Here is a 23,069-nt window from a genome sequence, read left to right as displayed (position 1 = left end):
AATGGGACTGTGAGAAAGTCAGGCTAGTGTTTACCAAAGACTTGATGTAACACCTCTGTCCCAGACATCAATGCCTGCACTGTCACCGAGGGCATCTCCACAGAGATGCAGTAACTGAGAAGCGGAGCCTCTCAGGTGGGGTTTAAAGTTCCCGAAACGACTCGAACCATAGCACCTCGTGCAAGGGCGTAGGTTTAGTTCCAACAATGGGGGGGGGGGACGACGCACATTATAACCGGAGGGTCTGGGGGTCCAACCCAATAAAATGTTGAGCGTCAAACACCTCATTTCCTGCATTTGTATGCAACAATGTATGGTGCACGTCTTTATTTAAGTAGAGGAAATGATTATTCTCCTTCTCTTGTTCAAACTTTCTGCATATTCAAAACATCACACATGTAAATTGTGTTCTTTAACCACCCATTGTAGCACAAGGCAGACACAGTTCTTGTTTTCCGTACATGTTTTGAGCCCCCTGAACGATTATTTTACCTCTTTTGGGGCGTGGGTTGTCTTTCATATATTTTGAGGGACAAATCTACTGCTTCGAAATATTGGGGGGAACATATACCCCCCCCTCCAAAAAAGAAAACCTAAGCCTTTTGCTGCATGCATGCATTTGAACAATTTTCACTTCTTAAATGTATGTATGAAAAGTGTGATATTGCATGGGAGTCTACTAATTTATTAAAATCACTGATTATATGTAGTGCAGTCAAGACAGGTTAGCCACAGTTTTTGCTAAAAAACAACAACTGATTAATCTCACATGGCACTCCCTAAAATGCCACTTAAATAAATGAGGCTTTTGAATTACTCTTTGAAAATAAACAGCAGTCAAACTGAACCTCCCAAGCTACACTCAGTCCTTTTGTGAATTAGTTGCTTCGTTAGGAAGTATGATGATACAAAACCTCCTTCAAAGGGGAAACTTAAAGCCACAATAGGGTCACAGAGGTTGCCCCAATAATCTCTCTTGATGATGTCCTGCTGATAGAGAGGCAGCCAGGCATCCCCAGTGTGGAGGTGGTCATCCTCGTCTTAAGAGGCCTGATTACATCTTGCCTCCCTCAGTGCACTCTTTAGTCATCGGCTTCAACCACCTTCCGAGCATATACTCCCTGGGCGGAGCCACTGTGGCCTGAGGATCCCATTTTTAACATTTGACAACTCAGCTGTGGGGTGTACTTCATTATTGCTGCACCACCCATAGCTTCACTCCCTTGTTTCACACCAGTGAAACGCAGCTTTTGACATCTGGCCTGTGAAGGGAGACAATTTCAGTGGAATGAGCAGTCAATCTGGCCTGAGATCTAGCTTTGATCTGCTGTTTTGGCAGGTAGCAGAGCTTCTTCAGAGACATTTCAACCACGGAGCAGACTTATTTTTGGATAGAACATTCTCCCCAATGCCAGATGTAAACGCCACAGTTTTCATGGATGTAAACAGGCAATCTCTGTTAGGAAAGTTTGTCATTCTCCTGTAATCGGATGAGGTCTGTGAAACAAGTGCAACAGTCAAACTTCTTCACTTGAGATCTCTTAAAGGATGTTGAACCGCTGCTAAGCTACTCTTTGAAGCTGAATCCAGTCAGATCTTTGGATTCACTCGCTGCAGATTTCTCTGAAATTCCATCTTGAGTTAGAATTCTTAGTATGGAAAAGTCAATGGGGGAACAGCTTCCACGTGAACGTCACCGAAACAGAAAAGTTGACTGCCAAATCGTTTAAGCAAAGTCAAGTTTAGCCTTTATGCGAAAGGTCCCCCGCCCTCCTCCTCAGCAAGACACCTTATAAATAACGCTGGCACAATAAACGCCACCTTGATAATTGGGCCATCAGTCAAGGAGATGTCAAGTGCCTGGGTGGATCAAGAGTCCTACTCGGTGCTCTAAGCCACAGTCGACCATGATGATAGCTTGAGCAAAGCGTAGCGAGTAAAGCACGGCACTGCACGCAACCAACTTGATAACGGGTCATGTTTGAACCACATTGCTCTGCTTTGCTGCAATACCTGCCTATTTACTGACCGTTTCTCACGAAGAAGCTAATGATGGGTTATGTTTTGTAATCAGAATTTGGAATATCAGATTGAGGCCATGTCCACAATAACAATAATGCAGATACGTTGATTTTGTTTCACTGCTTTGGCCCGTCTTTCACAGTAGGATTGCATGTTGCAACATTCAATTCAATTTTATTTATAGTATCAAATCATAACAAGAGTTATTTCAAGACACTTTACAGATTTGATTTACATCAAAAACATTCATTTGAAAACATCTGAAAGTGGTTGATTATGAAAAAAAATGGAGCACTCCATTCATCGAACAGTGCTTTGAAACTTGTGGAAAACCACTTGGCAGAAATTGTTTAAAGCTGCCATCTCATATTGAAAAGTGAAAAAAAAAGCTTGAAAGGTGGCTGTAAAAGAGTGTAGTTTGCCTGTTGATTAAGATAAGCAGCACTGGCTAGTTTGAATTTAAATCCGTTCCAACAGATTCTACTGGCGTTAAGTTTTAAAGGCAGAAGTAACATAACCACTCTAAGGGGCCATTTGAAACCTGGTCCTAGGGTGAAAAAATTCAAAAACGCCGCCCTTGCGTCTTCGTTTGGACGGCGAAGCCGCATACTTGCGTATCGATGATGTCATCACCACACCCCTCGACCTCTAGCCTTCGACCTCTTATCCCGCGACGACGTCTCCTAACAACAACAATGGCGGACTACATGCCTGTGCTCCTGCTGGAGAAGATATTAGCGTTTACTAGGGCTGTTTGGTTTCTTCTTCTGCTGTCTGTTTGTATACAGCGTGCAAGCTCCGCCTCTTCTTCTCCGTTTTTGGTGAATTTCTGTAGCAGAAACAGCGCCACTTATAGGCCTGGAATATGAAGTAGCTTGTTGAGTCATTTACAAATTGATCCGTTTGGACGTAAACATTCTTGAAATGATGCCAGGGAAGACGGGGTAAATAAAAAAAGGTTTTGGTACGTGTGGGCGTGGCCTTAGAGTGTAATGCACTTCTCCGCTCTCCATATGTGTGACCAAAGCCATAGTTCTTCATGAAGACTGAAAAGATAGATTTACTTTAAAGTTACAATCTCGGAAGTTCTCCATTTCGTTCTCTTTGGCAATAAGCGGTAATTGCAGTTTGTTTTTTGGATCTCATTACCCAGTGATCCAAACGGTCAGTTGTCATTGCTCTGTTCTTTGTTTGTTCGGCCATAGTTAACCGTTAACTAAAAAAAACAGTACATCGCTTCACACACAGGTTAATTGAAGAACGGATGTATTGTGTTGTAGCCCCGCCTACTCTCTTTAGAGGACCAACCACTGCTGGGTGATGGAAACCGCGTCACTAACTTGTGCGCTGCTTGTGATTTTTCCCGGTAATGTCGCCACAGACGCTCAGTTTGTAATACTGCAGATGTAAGGGCTTTCATCAGTGGGCCATAGGCTCAATCACCGTTGGGTTACCTCATTCGGGGATAGATAGTGACTTAACAGACATGGGTGGTCGCAGTAGCTCAGACAGTATGGAGTTCGATTGGGAACCGGAGGGTTGTTGGTTCAAGTCCCCATACGGACTGAAGTATGGTGGTAGCTGGAGAGGTGCCAGTTCACCTCCTGGGCTCTGCCAAGGTGCTCTTGAGCAAGGTACCAAACCCCCAACTGCTCGGGGCGCCTTTCCATGGGCAGCTCCATCACTCTGACATTATTCAACACGATTACTCATTGGCTTTTGGAAAGATGTTGCATTTATTGAATTAAAAAAAAACAGTTTAACAAATCAACCGTGAAAACACCTTGATCTGTGAAAAGTCCCTTAATACTTTTCCCATTGAACTTTTTGAATCCTCCTCAAAATAAATGATATAAAAACTATATTCAAATATTGGCCGAGTTTAGCCTTTGGGAGGGGCGAAAGTGCACAAATCATTCAGAACCCAAGACAAAAGTGAGAGGCTGCTTGCAAAACGTAAAGTGCAAGTTAATTGTTCCTCTCAATTACATTGTTTTTGGGATCACTAGGAGCCGGAAAGGGAAAATCGCGATCAAAATTCCATCAATTGGACAGCCCTGTGTCAACACTGTTCTCAAATGTAACTGTCGTCGTCGTGGACGGGGCCTGGCCCACCAGCAGTTAGCTGTGTGTCCACTCGGCTGCCCTGCCCCGGGGGACGGAGGTGTGGGGGAGGGTGTGGTGGCCGTCCTGCTGAGCTCGCCATGGTGTCAGAGACGTGTAAAGACAACACCGAGCAGTTGTGACTGTGGACGTTGCAGATCATCAGCAATTCCTAACAGCAACTGGTGGCCTCCAGCCGTCCCAACAGTTGCCATGACATTGTTTTGTTTCATGTTTCGCCCTACAGGAAGCAGCGTATAGCCCTGGCCATGTAGGGTTCAGGGCAGGTTGGCTGAATGGATCATCTTTTACTTCTAAAATCTGGTGATGAATTACTGGCTCTTGGTAACTTATTTACCAGTTCTCGGAGTTCCCACATACAGGCTCTTTTGAATACAGTGCAGTGCTGACTCGCAGCGTGTGGATTTTATCACAGGCTTTTTGATTATGATCTCCTCCGTTTTGATTGATTCGAGCTACGCACATGAGTCTCCCAGAGCTGGGGTTTGACGGGAAATTCAATATTTGTACTTTAATCTGTGCTAAGAGAAGCACGTGTTTGCGGGTAATGATTTATAATCTGACTTCTTGGAGGCTTTGAGGTTGCATATTTCCATCTGTGTTTTCCACTTGTAGCATTTCTGTCCGGCATTGGTGTACCAGGATGTGCAGGCCTCTTATTTACGATAAGCCCTCCCTTTCCTTATCCCAGTGCTCCTCTCCCCAGTCTCCTCCCCTGTTCTCCCCTCCCCTCTCTAATAAATGTCATAGTTTCCAGAGTGGGAAGGAGGCAGTGAAGGGGGCAGGGCGGTCGCTCAGAGTGTAACAGGACCACAGCAACTCATGCAGCCAATGGAATTCAGAGGGATTGCTTCCGTGGATGTTTTTTTTTTTTTTTTCTTTCACTTTTTTTTTTTTTTTTTTCTTTTCTGTAGTTGTCTCACCCGCTCCCTGTGACCCCCTCTTTCTCAAGGGGCCCCCTCCAATCTGAGCAGTTCCAGCTATGTGTGTGTGTGTGTGTGCTGGGGGAGGGCTGGGTAGGGGATTTGGCAGCTCCTTTGATCAGTAAAGCATAAACAAGAGGGGGCTTCAAAATGGGTTGCATTGTGTGTGTGTGTGTGTGTGGGGGCGGCGAGGAGTGCTGAGTCAGGCCCTCTCGCTCTCTGGCCAGGGATAGAGAGCAGACAGGCAGGCTGGGATTACCGCAGAGGCCAAGAGAAACTCTCCCAATCTCTCACTTCAGCCAGCTGTTCCAAAATCTGGGCTAATGGCGCTCTGGGATCAAATTAACAGCGAGTCGTAAAGAATCCCAGTGGGTGACGGAACGTGATTATTGCGGGGTACAATGTATGGATTGCTGAGGGTAATTGTCATGTGTGCTGAAATGAATAGAATAGATATTTATTGTCACCGTTTTCAACAACGAAACACAGTTTAGCAGTGAATCAGCCACTCCCAACGATACTGTATGAATGCAAGAGTTGTGGTGTTGCAATAAACAAGCTACTGGAGCTTGGTGCCTATTTGTTCGAGGTGAGGGGGGTCTTTTTTTTTTTTTTTTTTTTTTAAATGGGATGTTTCAAAAAAAAAAAAAAAAAAAAAAAAAAGAACAAGTGAATGGTGGGGTTTTAGGTCGTAGCTCAGTCTGTGCCTTTGTCAAGCAGGTGAAAGCTTTGTAAATGTGGCGCCAGATTGTTAAAGCCCCTGACACTCCACAGTGTCGGAGCCACTTCCAGGAAAAAGGACCCCCTGCGTTGAGCCCTGGGACTGACCCTCCCTCAATAGAGAGGGTCCTGCTCGGGAGAGGAGGGCTTCCTGTATTAGCTTTCCATCTTAATCAAGCAACAAGTACCAACAAAGCACTAATTATCAATGCCTTCACCGAATGCAACACAATGTCCCCCCCCACCCCCGCTCCCCACTCCTGTGCCGGCAAAGACAAGCCCGTAAAATAGATGGAGCAACATTGTGTGACGTTAACAATAGTTGTTTTGAAACCCATCGTAGCCTCTTGGACGGTTTCAAGGAGAAGTGTTCAGCTGACCTACAGTCACATACTTGATTTATATATTAGTGGTCTGCTGTTGTAGCCTACTTCTCGGTTTTGTCTTAACTGTTTATAACTTTATTTCATTTCAAAATCAAGGGGCAGTTTCATCCATTCTCATTCGTGTCGTACGACCAGGACCACGCGGAATCTGTGGACTCAGAATTCCGCAACATTTTCTGCAGATTTTTCCACAGCTCTTAAACAAATATAAAATAAAACTCCTCAGAATGTTAACACATCTCCATGCCAAGCAGAAAAAAAAACGTAAATTCTGCAGTTTTTCATTCTGGGTGATAGGTGAAAAAAAAGGGTTCCGATTGGATCCGCGTCCAACTTTAAATGGATTATAGGGGGAGAATAGCCCAGCCTAATCCAGACTAAGAATGAAAGCCTTGTGTGAATCTTGATTTGAATAGTGGGTTCAGACTGAGTCCAAACAGACACAGCTGAGCTTGGCTTCCTGTAACAGTCGTCGTTTACAAAAAGCAGGGGTTAGATTCAGTGATTTCATCACAAAGAGCTTGTTGAAAGTCATCAGTTCCTGCATGTGACCTGCTGGCTCTGATATGGCCCTTGGTTTGACCTTACTACTGATTACTGGTTAGAAACGCCCTGATAAGTCATTTTTAGAACTGAATTTTGTTATGTCTCGTCTCCTTACAGCCACATTGATCAGACCACCACTTGGCAGGATCCTCGCAAGGCCCTGCTCCAGATGAACCAGGCCCCCCCACCCAGTTCTGTGCCAGTCCAGCAACAGAACATTATGAACCCAGCCAGTGGTATGTACAGTATACGTGGAACTTGTTAACTTCAGTTTCATCAGAGAAGCAGCACAACAGAAGCATCATGTTGCGGGGGTTTGTCAGCGTTAAATGTTTAATTCTGAAAACCCCCACAATTTGATGAACATTTTATCTGTTTACATGTATCTGTTTACATTTAATATTACATTCTAACTTTAATGCTGGAAAAAAAAACACAGCACTTGGCATGTATTACAGATAATGTTAATCACATTGTTGGGGTTTTTCAGCAATAAACTTAGATTTACATTTCTTTTGAGGTAATATCTGGGCATTTTTCTTACGTTAACACCACATACAGTAGAAGTCAGGAGTTTGCAGTCTAATCTAGTTGTTACATGTCACAGAGACTGTGTGTAGCTCAGCGCTGGCCGTGCATTTGGAATTTGCCCTAGGTGAGGTAAGACGGAGGTAGAACATGACAGGTCCTGTCTGACATGTTTGGGGAGCTCCGTGACTCACGGATTACAGAGTTTACAGATGAAGTCTCTTTGCATTCTCAAATCGTTTGGGTTCTATCTGGCAACCTATGAGTAGATCTGTATAAGAAATAATAGCCTTCGATGTTTACAAACCAGGTTATCAGTGACAAATGAAAGATTTATTACATTTTCAAAGATGACAAATAATGTGCTGCTATTTGTCTGGATATCATTTTCCAATATAGCTATAGTTTATTTTTGCATGTATATATTCGGGCTGCAACTAACGACTATTTTCATAGTGATTATTTTCTCGATTAATGGATTAGTTGTTTGCTCTATAAAATGTCAGAAAATGGGGACAAAATGTGGATCATTGTTTCCCAAAGCCCAAGATGACGTCCTCAAATGTCTCGTTTTGTCCACAACTCAAAGATATTCAGTTGACTGTAACAGAGGAGTGAAGAAACTAGAACATATTCACATTTAACAAGCCGGAAACTACAATTTTTCCTTTTTTTCCATAAAAAGAAATGATGCAAACGGATGAATCGATTATCAAAATAGTTGGCGACTAATATATAGTTGACAACCTATCGATTAATCTTTGCAGTTCATATATAGCCTAGCTAATCTAACTACAGTATGCTGTAATTATGCCCAATTATGTATTCTAGATGAGTAATGTTGCTATATGTTGCCCAATTATGACAGAAAATCAAACTCTGAGCAGTGAGGGAACCCCCCCCCCCCCACCCCCGGCATGTCTCCAACATTATTTTCCCCTGTCACCCCTCAGGTCCTCTCCCTGAGGGCTGGGAACAAGCTATTACATCCGAGGGAGAAATTTACTACATCAACCACAAGAACAAGACCACATCCTGGCTCGACCCACGACTTGACCCACGCTTTGGTGAGTTTTGCTATAGACGCGGATTCATGGTCTCAGTTCAGTTCTTGATTGAAGTAAAATGTTCTATTTATTAAATAAAAATTGGGCAACCAGAGGTCATTGTAATCAGAATCTGAAAAAAAGCTGTATTGCCAGGTAAGTAGCACTTACTAGGACTTTGCCTTTGTTGATGGTGCATACATAAGACATTTTTTTGAACATTAATAAGAAATAAACAAACAATAAATGCAGAAACAAATAACGCATACATGTATCTATATAACATTATGAAAGAAAAAAGAGGCTGTATGGATTAGTGCAGGATGTGCAAAAAATGTTGAGGGTAGCTACTTGAGTTTAAAAAAAATATATATATTAAAGTAAAATGAACAAGGGAGTTATACCAGGAACTGCCTCAACTGTAAACATTGTACATCTTACACATGTGGTTTTTGTGACTTTCCCCAGTAGAAAGCTCCATAAAAGATGTACGTATCACCACAATTGTAATAGTGAGTTGAGTTCCGCGTGATTCATTGTGAATTTTAACCGCACTACGTTGTTTCGGAGTGACCGAGTAGCCATAACCATTGGTTGTTGAAATCCAATTTCACCAAACCCCCCACCCGTTCAAAATCCACACCTAACCTTTTGTCAGCCATTTTAGTGTTGGAGCAACAGCTGAGTTGGCCATTAATCCCCCCCAGGCCAAGCTTCGGTTTGACAGTTAGCTTTGAGTGTGCGGTGGCCAGGGTTTGGTGAATTAGTGACAGGACCTGGTACATGTGTTGAGATGTCTCTGTGGCCATGGGAATGAGCTAATCCTCCTGTGCAAAGGAAGACTTCCAGAGATGAAGGGTTCCTGCATGTGTCACTCTGACTCATTCACGCTTCAGGTGCCATCCCTTCATCATAGCAGCATTCCCCAGGGAAGCTCACCCCGGTTCACAAAGGCAACATGTGAATCAGCGCGCAGCCTGTTATCCTCCTTTTTAATTTTAGCTTTACTTTTATTTTATTTTTATCAAGCCTGGGCACTTAAAGGGCAGTTTTTTTTTTTTCTGTAAGCAATTGTGAGTCCCACTCTGAAGGCAGGAAAGTTCAAAACAGAGTTGTAAGGGGAGGGGAGCAGCTGGGAAGAGATGGCGGCTCTGATCGGCGGAGCTCTTTGAAGATTTCTAAGTCTTGAACACACAAGGCTGCTGGGCCCCTGAAAGCCAGCGAGAGGGAGAAGGAGATCATGTTAACTCATTATGTGCCATCAAACCTAATTTTGTTCCACATTGGAAACAATCGTTTCTGTACTTATGTTGCTAATGTGCTGGTGTTTGTACTTTTTGATCCCTTTTTAAAAAGATTGCTACTTGATATTTTTTTTTTTTTTTTTTTACAAGTGTGGCTCGGTGCTTGAAGGAAAACCCTAATCGTATTCTTATGATTGTATTGGATTGTTATTTCCAGTCATATTTCTTGTCACATTTGTGCATTGAAATGTGCTGCTCAGCTTCAGAAGCATCTATGCTGCTTCTATGTAGGTCTCCAATCCTAAGCCAGCTGCTTTGATAATGGGGGCTAATTTGAGCTTTGAGAAGAAAAGCAGCAGAGCGCCTTTAACTGAGGCCTGTTGGCGGCTGGCTTTCCCCTGCGTGAGGCCCAGTGCAGGCACAGCCCCATTCTGCTCCAGCTCCAGACAGACTTGAATCTCTGCCAGGCCTCTTTATTCTGTGGTCCAACTCTTAATCTGTTCCAGACCTTTTCAGTCAAGGAACTCCAATGTGAGAGAGGGGCGGGGGGCAGGGAGAGGCAAGGAGAAGCAAAGCGAAAGGGGAAGAAAGAAAAACAGAGGAACAGAGGGAAAATGCCGACGGGATAAGCATGCATCCTCTTTAAGATCCAAGGAGGTGGTGAACGGCGAACAGGCCATGAGTGGACTGTGGCCGAGTTTGAAAGGGCTTTATGTGGATATGTTGTTTTCTGTACGTACTAGTCTGGAGGAACAGCAGGGGAAAACATACTAGGAGGACACTGGAGTGCACGTATAGACAGATTTCCTCTGGGAGTTTGTTTTGCTTTGACGCCTTCATGTAAAGCTGTTTGTCCAACCCGTTATCTGTCATGTGATATTTTTCTGCCTCTGCTGTCAGAAAAGAGTCAGCGTAGTGTGATGAGGCAGCAGTGAGCCAGTTTAAAGGGTCAGTTCACATCTTCTCACTCACCCGTAGAGGTGTTTATTTATGTGGAAGGTGTTGGGAAAATTACATTTTGGGATGTACGGCGACTTGTTATTTCAAAAACAATGTCCCATTCTACTTTAGATAACTCACTGACCCCAGTTTGAACAGATTTTCTTGGAGCCACTCCCCACTGAAGAAGTCGCCATTGACTAATTTGGGTGAACTGACCCTTTAACGGGGAAACCTTCCAGGTATTTTTCACAGAAGTTGAAGTGATTTAAAAAAAAAAAACTCATTGTATTGCTATTTTTGGCTTTTCAGTTTGATTAGGGTTGAAAAAATAACACGACAGTGCTTAAATCCAACACAACTTCCAATTTGAACCTGTTGTGTAAATAATTCCCCTTTGGGCTGGCCTACACTGTTGATATTTCCTGGCTGACTCCGTTTTTTTTATTTTATTTTGTTTTCCATCTCCTCGCCATGCCGGGTCAGGTCAACACAGCCTGCTGGCTTTACTCAGACCGTACCGTTCTACACGATGATACAACAGACTGTTTCTCCACTGTGCTTATCTCGACGCTAAAAACACAACACCTTCCCAAGGGGCCCTTTTTTTCTTTTTTAAACTTGTTAAATCGACAGCAGACAAATATTTACCGACTCTTCAAAGGAGCAGTGCCCTGGTCACATACGACTTCCCACAGCTGGCACACCCTCCACCCCTACCTGCCCCAGGTGATCTTGTGGCGTAATAAGCCTGGCGGCGCGATCGGCTGATAAGGGCTTGTGTTGCCGGCTCGTTGTGTTGCAGGGGTGCGTGAAGAAGACAAAAGGCAGACAGCATTAACTTGTCTCTTATCTGCATGGCCCACCAGCTATCACCTCCCATATGTGCTGCTGACTTCAACCACCCCCTCCGAAACCACACACACACACACACACACACACACACAGGCCTGGACTCCTTTTTCATGCTATCACTCTGGCCCTGAGCTGAACCCGTCCTTCGCTCCTATCTCACCCACAGATGTAATTCCCTGCGTCGATATGCTCATTGTTTGTGCATAGTTTCCTCCAGGAACATTGGTTACTGTTAGCTGTTTGGTCTGTGAGGGGGGAGTCCTTGACTTGGTGGTTCAGTAGAAACTCAGCTGTAAGACTGCAGTCGCCAGCATACGGTTTTGTGTATCACATGCCCTACTCGTTTTAAAAAAAAAAAAAAAAAAAAAAATATTTATGCATACTCTTCTTCAAAACTCACACCTTAAAGGAACATTCCAGTTGATTTCAACTCAGGTTTTTTTGTTTTTTTTTATTGACCTAGTTTTGGCCCTCGTTTCTATAGGCTATGGTAACATTGTACTCCCCATAGTGATTGCTTACATCTGGGAACATGGCCGTATCAATACAATAAAGTCAGTTGGGGCAAGAAACCCCAGCAGGCCGACGATCAGACAGTTGTAAACAAGCCAGCATTTTATCCACAGCTGTGAAAAGTTACGGAAAGTTTGATGAAAGATGACACTGGTAGAAATTTCCCCTTGCGGGATTAGTACATTATTATTATTATTATTATTATTATTATTATTATTATTATTATTATTAGTCTGTAAACTCTGATGTTTACGGGATTATTTTACAACTAGTAAAACAAGTCAAGTTACAAGTCTTTACTTTCTCTTCCAAACAGGTTTAGCTGTCTGATTGTGGTTTCTTGTCCCGTCAGACTTCCTATTAGCGATAATACATGATTACAATATTATAGGGCTGCAACTAACTATGTTTTCCATTGTCGAGTAATCTGTAGATTATTTTCTCCATGAATGGATTAGTTGTTATCAAATGTCGATCAAGCGTTTCCCAAAGCCACAGCTCAAAAGATATTCACTTTACTGTCACAGAGGAGAGAAGAACCTAGAAAGTATTCCCATTTAACAAACTGGAATCAGAGAATTCTTTTACCATTTTTATTCATAAAAAAAAAAAAAAAAAAAGACTCCAACCGATTTAAACTGTTATCAAAGTAGTTTATTTATTAATTAAGTGTTCATTAACTTAATAGTTGACAACTGATCGGTCAACTGATCGATCTGTATCGGTGAATCTTTCTCCATATGCCTCTGCTTCAAAGCTCAGGCCTTTAACAGATCTACAGCTGCTGACATGGCCCATGTGCAGCACCTCTACCTTTTAGAAAACCGCTAATGGTGCCCTGATGGTGGGAGTGATCCAGCAACAAAAGGCCTCAGTATCTGCCGAAAGATAAGGAGTAACACTCTCCCATGGCTTCAGTTGATGTGTGTGGGAGAGAGACGGCGGCTCCAAGACTCTGTTTGTGTGTGTTTGTGTGTGTTTGTGTGTGTGTGTGTGTGTGTGTGTGTGTGTGTGTGTGTGTGTGTGTGTGTGTGTGTGTGTGTGTGTGTGTGTGTGTGTGTGTGTGTGTGTGTGTGTGTGTGTGTGTGTGTGTGTGTGTGTGTATGTGTGTATGTGCTGGGGTGGTGTTGTTGGGGGAGGCAGCAGGGACGGAGAGGGCGTGGCCTCCAGAGCTTCCCATGGAGAGCCCTGAGCCGCGGTTCATTCAGCTCCTGAGATAGTGTAAACAGACAGTGATTGAATGGTGATGAGAAAGGTGCCGGGGCGGGCAGGACAGCACAGAGAGGCAGCCCCAAGCATTAAATTGTGCCCCTGTCAAGGCTTTGTTTTGGTTGGTGCTTCAAGCGCATAAGCAAACACCTCTCCTCATTGGTTACATTACTGTTCCACCTCTCGTGGTCAAGCGCATTTGCTTCTCTTTCTTTACTATAGTGATCTAATGTGTGACCTACTTTGCATGCATACATTTGCTGTGTTGCTTTATATTCATGTTTTTTTTTTTTCCCACCCATGCTAGAGTAAAGAATAACAAAGATTTCACTGGGGAACAGCTGTGTTTTCAACACACACCCATTTGTTCTGATAATGTAAACATGTAGTTAGCTTGTTAGTGCACAATCCAATTACATTTGTTGGGGTAAAAGAACTTTGAAACTAAAGTTGATAGTGGTACGGTGTTTACAGAACCTGATCCGGGTCTATTTCATTTTTGTCTGATTTGCACACCGGACCCTTCAGGCCCGGGCAAGGAGGCAGGCAGTCTTGAGGGGATAATCTGTGATTTTGTTTAGAAGGAAACCAAACGCACAATGAAAGGATAAGTCATAACTGATGCAATGTACAAAACTAACAAAGCCTGTCTTAGTCAGCGAGTGGGAGGGGATCAGGTCTTACAGGAACAGGGGTTGTTTCAGACACTAGGTGGAAAGCGTGTGTTGGGACTTCCCCCTCGCCCTACCCAACCTGCTGCACTGGCTCTTTTACAAGTTCAGCTTGTAGACAAAACGCTCAAGTTGTCAGTCTTGTTGTGAGGCATTTAAATTCAGCCAGGCATTAAAACGTGTAGTTGCAGAGACGGTAGTGTATTCATAGTCTGCTGGAGATCATACAGTATATGTATTATTTATACATCCAATATTGAAAATTGTCTGCTGGCTGCTTATTAGCCTAAACATAGAATGGGGACGCAAAAGACGTTATGACCAGAAAAGTCACAAAAACCATATCCAGCCATAAAGGCCTTTTTTAATTCATTTGGCAAGACATTTCAAAACACTTGAGCCTTCCTCAGGGTGTAGTGACACAGATTATTCCCCTGTTTGCCCCAAAGAAATGTTGCTGTTGGGTTTTGACATTTCCCCACAGAAGGGACGACAAAGCTGGAACCACCGGTCTATCCTTGTTCTCTCTAGTTCTTTTTGATTATTAACCGCAGACCATTTTTACGAAGTTTCAAATGTACCATTTTTGTGTCTCTGTATGCAAAGTTTGAAATGAGCACTACATATTATACAATAGCAACATATTTGAACTCTTGTATGTCTCTTTTGCAGCCCTGAACCAGCAGAGGATCTCCCAGAGTGCTCCGGTGAAGCAGGGAGGGCAGCTCCCTCCCGGAATCATGGGAGGCAACAACCAGATGAGACTGCAGCAGATCGAGAAGGAAAGGCTGCGGCTGAAGCAACAGGAGCTGCTTCGGCAGAGACCACAGGTCAGTAATCGCCGTTAAAACATTTCTTTTGGCAAGTACGGTGGCCCCGTCACTTGTATCAAAAACATCACAAGGTCAGGGCGCCTGGGTAGCTCACCCGGTGGAGCGCACACCCATATACAGAGGCTTAGTCCTCGACGCAGCGGCCACGGGTTCCGGATCCGACCAGCGGCCCTTTTGCTTCATGTCATTCCCCCTCTCTCTCCTTTTTCATGTCTAAGCTGTCCTGTCAAAAATGAAGGCCTACAAATGCCAAAAGAAAATATCTTAAAAAAAAACATCACAAGGTCAATACTTTCACTATGTGACACAAAGTGTAGTTGCAAGACACTGGACCCCTAACTGCTCACTAGTTGAGTGAGTGCATCACCAGAATGTTAATGTTGTAAATAAAACCTAATGTACATTTTGGATAGGCCTTTAAAAATGAGTCATAATTTACAGGTATAGCGGTGGATCTTAAGCCCCTTTTTGATCGGTCTTTATTGTTAACACCACCCTGCGATGAAGTCCCGTGAGTCATAGGTGGTCATTTTATCACTTCCTAACTGTGATGTGTCACTGTGCCGCCCACACAGGGGTGGTGCAACCGAGTGCAGTAGTTTACTCAAGGCTGTGTCAGTTTAGCAGAAACAGAGCTTTATGATTATGAATGAGGGTGCTGGTGACTTTGTTTACCACGCCATTCCCGTGGGTTGTTTAAAGTTCACTGTGTAGGAAGTGACCTGAGCGTGTTCATGCTCCAGACCGTAGAGGGCAAAAGATGATTTGGACTGAAAGTCCTGTACACATGTACACATGCACTGTATGCTTAAAGGGTAACTTTAGTATTTTTTTTTTTTTTTTAACCCATTTGCCCATGTATTTGTGTCTAAGTGACTGATGGGAACAACAACATTTAAAACTGGTGTCTGTAGTTGACTTTTTGTTAAAGAGTAAGATCCTTTTTGTTTAACATGAAACATCCCAGAAATCACCAAACCCACCAGACTAATTTAAATAAACAGTAACTTTATCATCGTAAAACACACTTCATTCAAAGTCGACAGAAACAAAATAAAATGTGCCGTCTTGGTTCCTCTTTCCACAGTTCCAACATTCACCTCTCTGGTTTGGTTGAAATACTGTAAACCCTTAATTCACCCATTCATAGGCGCTGATACTGAGTACTAGACTAGGCTACATTCATTTAAAATTAAACATTGCGGTTGGTGCTAAGTGGAGCGTCTGTCATAGTGTGATTGGTCATGTCGGTGTCAGTCCCTCGCTCCGTATCCTATCCACCAATCGCAGCGTCTCTCGGATGAAAACGCCTCTTTAGTGATTCTTAACTTCCCACGAAGCTGATGGTTACGTGTCAGTTAAACTTTCCATCTCCAACCCTATCTGTACTATTTGTGAGAAGTGGCGCTGTCCTGAGTCGAAAGATGGCCTACTTTACGACTTTATTATCGAGTTAATAGGCGTGTGTGTGTCCGTGTCGGCCGCTGTCCATTTCCTAAGGTTCTGAAAAACATTTTTTGACTACTTTTTTGCGCCCGTAAGCACCCACGGAGGAAAACGTAAATCGCCGCCTATGCACCCATGTACATGTGAAAATATGCTGGCTCTATACACGCTAAAAGTATTGTTTATTTAAATGGTGAGTTTGGCGATGGCGATTTCAGGGCTGTTTCTGGTTAAACAAACTCTTTAAAAAAAAAAAAAAGAAAAAAAAAGGTCTATGTCTGTAGAGATCCTTTCCATAATGTTGCCGGACACTAAGATTAACAACCTGAGCCTGTCGGTGGCAAAAACAGCACTTTAAGTGGACAAAATTAACGACTCACATTTGCTTCGAAAGGGTTACATTGCAGCCAGGTTCGCGGCTGCCGGTTACAGCATTCTCACTCAACACTGGACCAATTTCAAAGATTTTAGACACCGATGCATGGGAAAATAGGGTCTATGTTAGAAAATACCAAAATTACCCTTTAAGTAACCTGGCTATTGTCAACTTTCTGAAACGTCATGTGAGGGAGAAATCTGCTTTGCATAATGGGGTAAGGGATTAAGAGAAACATGGTTAGAACAGATAGATTTTTGCTGGAGATTCCTGATTTCTTAGCCAGGCCAAGCTCCTTAAACTGGTTTCTAACTTGGTTGTTACACGCCTTTGTGTTTGTGCATTTAAACAAAGGTTATATCACTGCATGCATATGTAGAAAAAGATATGGAATTAATAAAGTATGCAAAGAAAACACAAGTGGAAAAGATGACACATGAGCCGCTCAGGGGTCCAAACTCCAGACACCCATATTCGCCAGTTAAACAAGGAGTTTAATGGAAAATAATAAAAAAGAGGAGATAGGATTGCAGACCAGACTGTATACATTTCAAGCGCTCTTATCAGGCTACATAGAATATATTCCGGTAAACCCCTAATTCCTGTAACTTCTCAGATACAAGATGTTTGGAACACGGAGACCATTCTGTGTTTGCAAATATAGGAGCGCATGATTATAGCAGGAACGTTTGCAATTGTGCAAGCTATATGCTTTATGTAGGGAGTTCAACTTTGGGGCAATACGTGCCACACCCAAATGGCTTCCACATGGCAGAAATATGATGAGGAACGGCTGCCGATGTATGCAACTTGCTGGTGGCAGTCCAGTGCTGACGCTGCTCAGTCGTGCACAAAAAGAGAGCCAATAAAACCATAAAGGTTGTTTACGGTACACAGCCCTCATATTCCCTCTAAATCAAAACCAGATTGTTTACATGTGCGCATGGGATTCTGGGATAAATGTAGTCGTTGGAGGAGGAAACACCTTCAAGCACTGCTGCGAGCATAGCGGAAATAAAAACAAAAGGCAACAAAAACATAATTTTTGATCCATCTTTTTGCCTCCAATAGTATCCATTTGTGCTCCTCCACGACCAATAACTTATACCAAACACTAAAGGTGTCTAGCAGGAGGTTTACATCCTTACTAAAAAACATCACATCCTCCGTTGTCGTCTATGACCCTGTAAACGTTGAATGAGATCTCAAAACAGTAACGCTGGTCTAGTCACTTCACCTTCCTGCGAGGACTTCTACGGGAAGGAGGTGAAAAAGAACAGCATGACTTCATATCCGTAGCCTTATCTGATCAGAGCACGATCTGAGCATGTGTCGGAACACAATTGTCTCCCAACTGTTGTCGGCCCCTCATGTAATTTGACACTCTGTATGGGCAGAAATGGAGCGCACCATCTGTGTGTAATTCCTTAATTTAACATTTTCTGCAGCGACAGCAGAGCAGCAGGGCTAAAAGGCAGTTGTTACATGGTGTCTTAATGAAGGCTCTAGCTGTGTATATTTAGCTTCTGGAGTTAGGTGTGGGGGGTCCATTGTGTTGCTCATGCGTTTTGTGCTTTATCGTCCACAGGAGCTCGCTATAAGGAATCAGCTGCCTACCAGCATGGATCAAGATGGCAGCACAAACCCTGTGTCCTCCCCCATGGCCCAGGATGCCCGGACCATGACCACCAACAGCTCTGACCCATTCCTCAACAGGTTGGTTTCATATAGAGCCCAGGAGCAGCCTAAACCTACAACACGGCTCACAGCTGAGGTGCCCTGGGCGAGGCACTCCGGCTCGTCAGACTTGGCCTGTTTTGAGCTCTGATGAGAGCTCCCCGAGATACGCAAGTACTAAAAACAGAAGGCCAGTCTCGGGGCTTAACCCTCCTCACATGGTAATGTCACATTCACACCAGCAGCTCTGTGCCGGGGGTTCACTGCACAATGAGGACCTCTGGTGTCCAACTGCTGCAATAAAGGCAATCCCAACCTAAACGGTGACGTAACCTGTGAAAAGACTTAGATAAAACCACACTTTTATTCAAATTGGCAACAATTCAAGTAGTGAAGATGCAAAATTATCCCATGGACTGACAATAGATCTAAAAAAAAAATGGCTGTGAGTTCAATTAAATGAAATTCAAATTCAATTTAAAAGCACGAAGAGTAGTTCGGACAAGTAAAAGATATATAAGAGATACACACCATGCCATATACCATAATTAATATGCTTAAAGTGCCAAAGCAGCAACACGTTCAGTTTTATATTCAAAAAATAATGTCCGTCACACAACAGTGTAAGTGTTAATTTTGGAAGAGACAGGACAGGAGATTTTTCTAACTATTGGTGAATGCTGCTCCATGGCATTCTGGGAAATCATTGCTAGCAGTTCAAGCTCCAGTTCTTCTGTGAGCGGATGAAGTGAGGAAAGGGCTGAATAGCAACCGGCCCTGAGAACATGTGGTCCAGTCAGTAGACAGGCCAACCTAATCTCCCCTCCTCCCCTACTCTCACAATGGCCTCATTCATCCTGCCTCCGCCTTACTCTGCCTACATATTTTTCCTCTGCTAATTAGTATAGGCTTGTCAAATGTCTTCTCTCTGCCTCTTTGTCTCTCTGTTGCCCCGTTCACCGTTGCTCTTTTTGCAATATTCTGCAATAGAGGGCGAGAAAAGGAAAGCTCGGTCACCATAGTCGTTTAAACAGATAGAACTGCTGAAACGCGGATGTGTGCAGAAGGTCCCTGAGGGAATTAAGGCCACACTGTTACTTTTCAGCCTGTGTGCTTTTAATAACGGAGTGTGTTTGCATTGTTGGATCAGTTAATTAGATTTCACGTAGTTCACTTTCAAAGTAGTTCAGTGTGGGTCATTAAGGTCATCCACAAACTCTGCTGAGGAAAAAAAAGCTATTTATTTATTTATTTAATACATTGTGCAGAGTTTCTAACCCAGATTTCTTTATTTCTGTATGTTTCAGCGGGACCTACCACTCCAGGGATGAGAGCACAGACAGCGGCTTGAGTATGAGCAGCTACAGCGTCCCTCGCACTCCAGATGACTTCCTCAACAGTGTGGATGAGATGGACACAGGTGAGGCTGGAAACATGGTCACTTGTCAGACAGTCACGTTTACATGTACACTAATATTCCACTATTCTTTCGAAAAGGACAATATTCCGAATTTGATCCAAGTCACGTAAACAGCATTCCGAATCTAGCATTTCCTGATTAAGACATGTGGAACATGCCGGTATTATTCAGGTTTTAGAGGCATTCTTTGGACATGTATAGAGCACATTCGGAATCTGCGTCCTGATCAGGGTTTTTACTGCAGTTTGTGACAGTTTACGGCCTCTTGCCTGTTTACGACTTGCGGTCAGCTCTGTGCGTTGCTATGGTTGTTGGACACAAACCAACCAGCCCACAGTTTTGCACGGCTGCGGTAGAAATGCAAAAACACACCTCTGGTCGGATGGAGAAACGCAGCTACTTTTTAACATTCCAAAATACTTTTTTGGATATGCAATGAAAGAGGGAGGCTTTGTTTGCACGGTCGAACAAGAAAAACTTTGTTTTGCACAGCTGCATGCAAACGGGAATATAAGTGGAATATTCACTTTCATTAGCCATGTCAGAATATAGTCTTTTTCAGAATAAGGGCAAAAACCAGAATACTATGTGCATGTAAATGCAGTCAGTGTGGTCTGTATTATGACCGCTCTTTCCTTGGATAAGCAATGATGTGAAGTTTCTGTAGTTGATGGATCTGTTTTGTAATCCACCACATTGTAGTCAAATAGGAAGAACAGGAAAGTATCCTGTTGTTAACGATGTGGGATTATTATTCAAAGATGGTTACCTGCATCTCCAGCTACTCACATACTGTACATGGGAAAAGTTGCTCACATTAACTACTTCATTGCAAAACACACCTGAATGGACTGTAGTAGTCAATGCCCTACGGATAACGACGGTAGCTTTTTAGCCGCTTTGGCTCGTTGATATTGCGCAGTTCTTTCCACCATGTGGGCGATGTCGTAGCTGTCAGAAATCCCCCAAATCTCCTGCTGGTAATTACCACTAGGAGGCTGTTTTTTTTTTTTTTATCACTTGGCTGCTCATAATTACAGTCTGTACAAAAAGGAATAGGAATGTACTTCAATTATCGTCTTTTTTGTAATGCACCAAGCTTCAAAACATGCCTATTTCCATTGCATGGGTAGAATCTGGTCTGAAATGCAAGTCTCCTTCAACAAACAATCCCAAGATCACACTGTAGGGATTGTGACGCCTTTACTTTACATGGCAACGTGCATTTAAAACAACTAACGTGTTGCAACGACATTGTGTCTCTTTCAGGGTAATTGTTAGCAGTAGCTTGCACACCTATGTTGTGTTACACTTCTCAGTGGAGGTGTGGTTCTCTATCATTGTGCAAGCCTATTGGTCAAAAACAAGGAAGTGTTACATCATCTGCTGTTACATTGACCTTTATGAGGAATAAACATTTCTGTTGCAATTTGTGGGATATTCACCCCTTTTTTCTCGCAAAATGCTTGTACTAATAGGAGAGAGAGGAGGAGATGAAGGCAAGGGTTACAAATGAATAGTTCCATATATTTAATACAATTCTTTTCCCGTTATTGCTGAAGTGATATTTCACAGAAAAGGAGAAAAGTCTATCTCATCATTGAGGCGGGGTTATTTTGTTGCTTTCAGCTGTACAATCCAAAAAGTCTTGCATTGGAGTAGTCTTTTTATTTTATTTTATTTTTTTATTTTTTTTAGGCGGTCGCCTTCTCTGATGTCCTTTTCAACCACTTCTAACACCATGACTTTCAGTGTGTTAGGGTTGCCATGTCCCATTTGCACATAATGTAATGCCGTAGTATAATACCCATTCCTTGTGCGGGTGGCATTTTTATGTTCTACGTAGAAACAACCACATTGCCACTCCACTCTATAAACAACATATGTGCGATTGCAATCAGCAAAAGTGTCTGTATGTGATCACAACAAAGACCCAACAGTGCTCCTACTCCATTGTCCTTATCTTTAAAACATGCTTGCTTAGTCGAATCATTTTAATGACTTTTTTTTTTTTTTTTTTTTTTTTTTTTAGGAGACTCTCTCCCACCCTCCATGGCGACACAGCCCAGTCGTTTCCCCGACTACCTGGACACCATCCCGGGAACAGACGTGGACCTGGGCACCCTGGAGAGTGAGAGCATGGCGGTGGAGGGCGAAGAGCTGATGCCCAGTCTCCAGGAGGCCCTGAGCTCCGACATCCTCAACGACATGGAGACGGTGCTGGCAGCTACCAAGATCGACAAGGAGAGCTTCCTCACGTGGTTATAGAAGATCCGAGCAGGGCGCTCCGTACTCCTCCTCGTCACACTCTGAACTGCTGCCTGCTCTACTCTGTGAAGGAGTCACAGACGCTTTTTAAACAAGACATTTCAGCGAGCCTCTCTGGACTTCTGTTTCTGGCTCGCCGTGTATAAGGCCAAGCTCTCCTGAGGCAGTGTTGTTCTTTTCTTTTTCACTGGTGTGTTATCTCTTTATTTTGTCTGTGTCTTCAAGGCTGGCCCATGAACAGACAATTACACGAGGGTCCCCAAATCTTTCGCAGATCTGTCCGTGAATCTAGGGCATCTTTCTCTGGTCTCCCCTCATAGCTGAGCTGAGCTGGTGCATGCACGCTCTCCTGCAAGGACTCCCATCATCAGACGTCACCCCTCAGCTCTGGTGCCTCTTTTTCTTGCAACATAGCATAAAGCAGCACTACTTAACTGCATTTGGGACTATTGCATCTAGCTTAAGTAGCTTTATATTTGGCCTTGTATGTTTTTATTCTTCTTTTTTTTTTGTGTGTGTTTTCAACGAGCCTGAGCAACCAAAAATGATGTATTTGAAGCATAAAGAACAATACTGATTTGGAGTAAAGGTAACGTGAGGCCCAGTTTGATCACGTTAGCTTTGCTGGGTTGGGGTGGGGGGTGGAGGGGTGGGGTGGGGGGGGAGAAGAGTAAGGGTGGAGCCTGGGGACCGACTACATTGCTGCTTGGCTGTGCCAGCAAGTCTAAGTTAAACCTTTTGATAGATCAAGTGCCTTCGGTTGTATTTTTTGAGACGCAACGCGAACAATTACAAAGTTTCTGTAACGCAGCAATAACATTGGGCTGTGTTCATTTACATCAGCCACACTTTCATCACTTTCCTCTATCTAATGTTCAATAATCAAAATTGTATTTTTGTTTTATAAACACATTATAAGGGGATTTAGGGATTTCTGTTTTTTTTTCTTTCTTTCTTTAAACCCTTCTAAGTATTTCAGTCTTATCCAAGCCTAATGTCATGATTCATTCTTTGTTTTATCTTTTAATAGTGTTCTTTTATTTTTTAGGTTACTACATATCTATGATAGCTTAGATCAAATGGCATTTTGCCTCTTGTTTTTAATTTCTTTAATAGATGAATTAATGCATTTTTAACCGGGTCGACTGTTATCACAGCACAACACTTCACAAATGATGAAGTCTGCCAAGACAGAATGATTCAGTTAGGCGTTTTTTTTAACCATTTAGCTGATTTTTATTCTCGTCTCTGTGATTTGCTATATACATATTAGTGTTATTGTTATTGTTGATCACATGCAGCTTTTACTATATTTCCTGAACA

General features: G+C 43.1%; 1 protein-coding gene across 1 annotated transcript in view; it reads left to right on the top strand.

Moving 5' to 3' along the window:
* The window catches only part of yap1 (Yes1 associated transcriptional regulator), a 32,597-nt gene extending 10,222 nt beyond the window's left edge, over positions 1-22,375 (top strand). Inside the window, exons 3-8 of the mRNA XM_039790361.1 lie at positions 6,839-6,957; positions 8,203-8,316; positions 14,399-14,556; positions 17,970-18,097; positions 19,366-19,478; positions 21,511-22,375. Of these exons, the coding sequence (XP_039646295.1) occupies positions 6,839-6,957; positions 8,203-8,316; positions 14,399-14,556; positions 17,970-18,097; positions 19,366-19,478; positions 21,511-21,746 (868 nt within the window). The 3' untranslated portion in view covers positions 21,747-22,375. The remainder of the gene's footprint in view (positions 1-6,838; positions 6,958-8,202; positions 8,317-14,398; positions 14,557-17,969; positions 18,098-19,365; positions 19,479-21,510) is intronic.
* Positions 22,376-23,069: the final 694 nt, after the last annotated feature.

The sequence above is a fragment of the Perca fluviatilis genome, chromosome 2 (assembly GCF_010015445.1).
Source record: "Perca fluviatilis chromosome 2, GENO_Pfluv_1.0, whole genome shotgun sequence".
NCBI lineage: Eukaryota > Metazoa > Chordata > Actinopteri > Perciformes > Percidae > Perca > Perca fluviatilis.
This window is presented reverse-complemented; position numbering and strand designations above follow the sequence as displayed.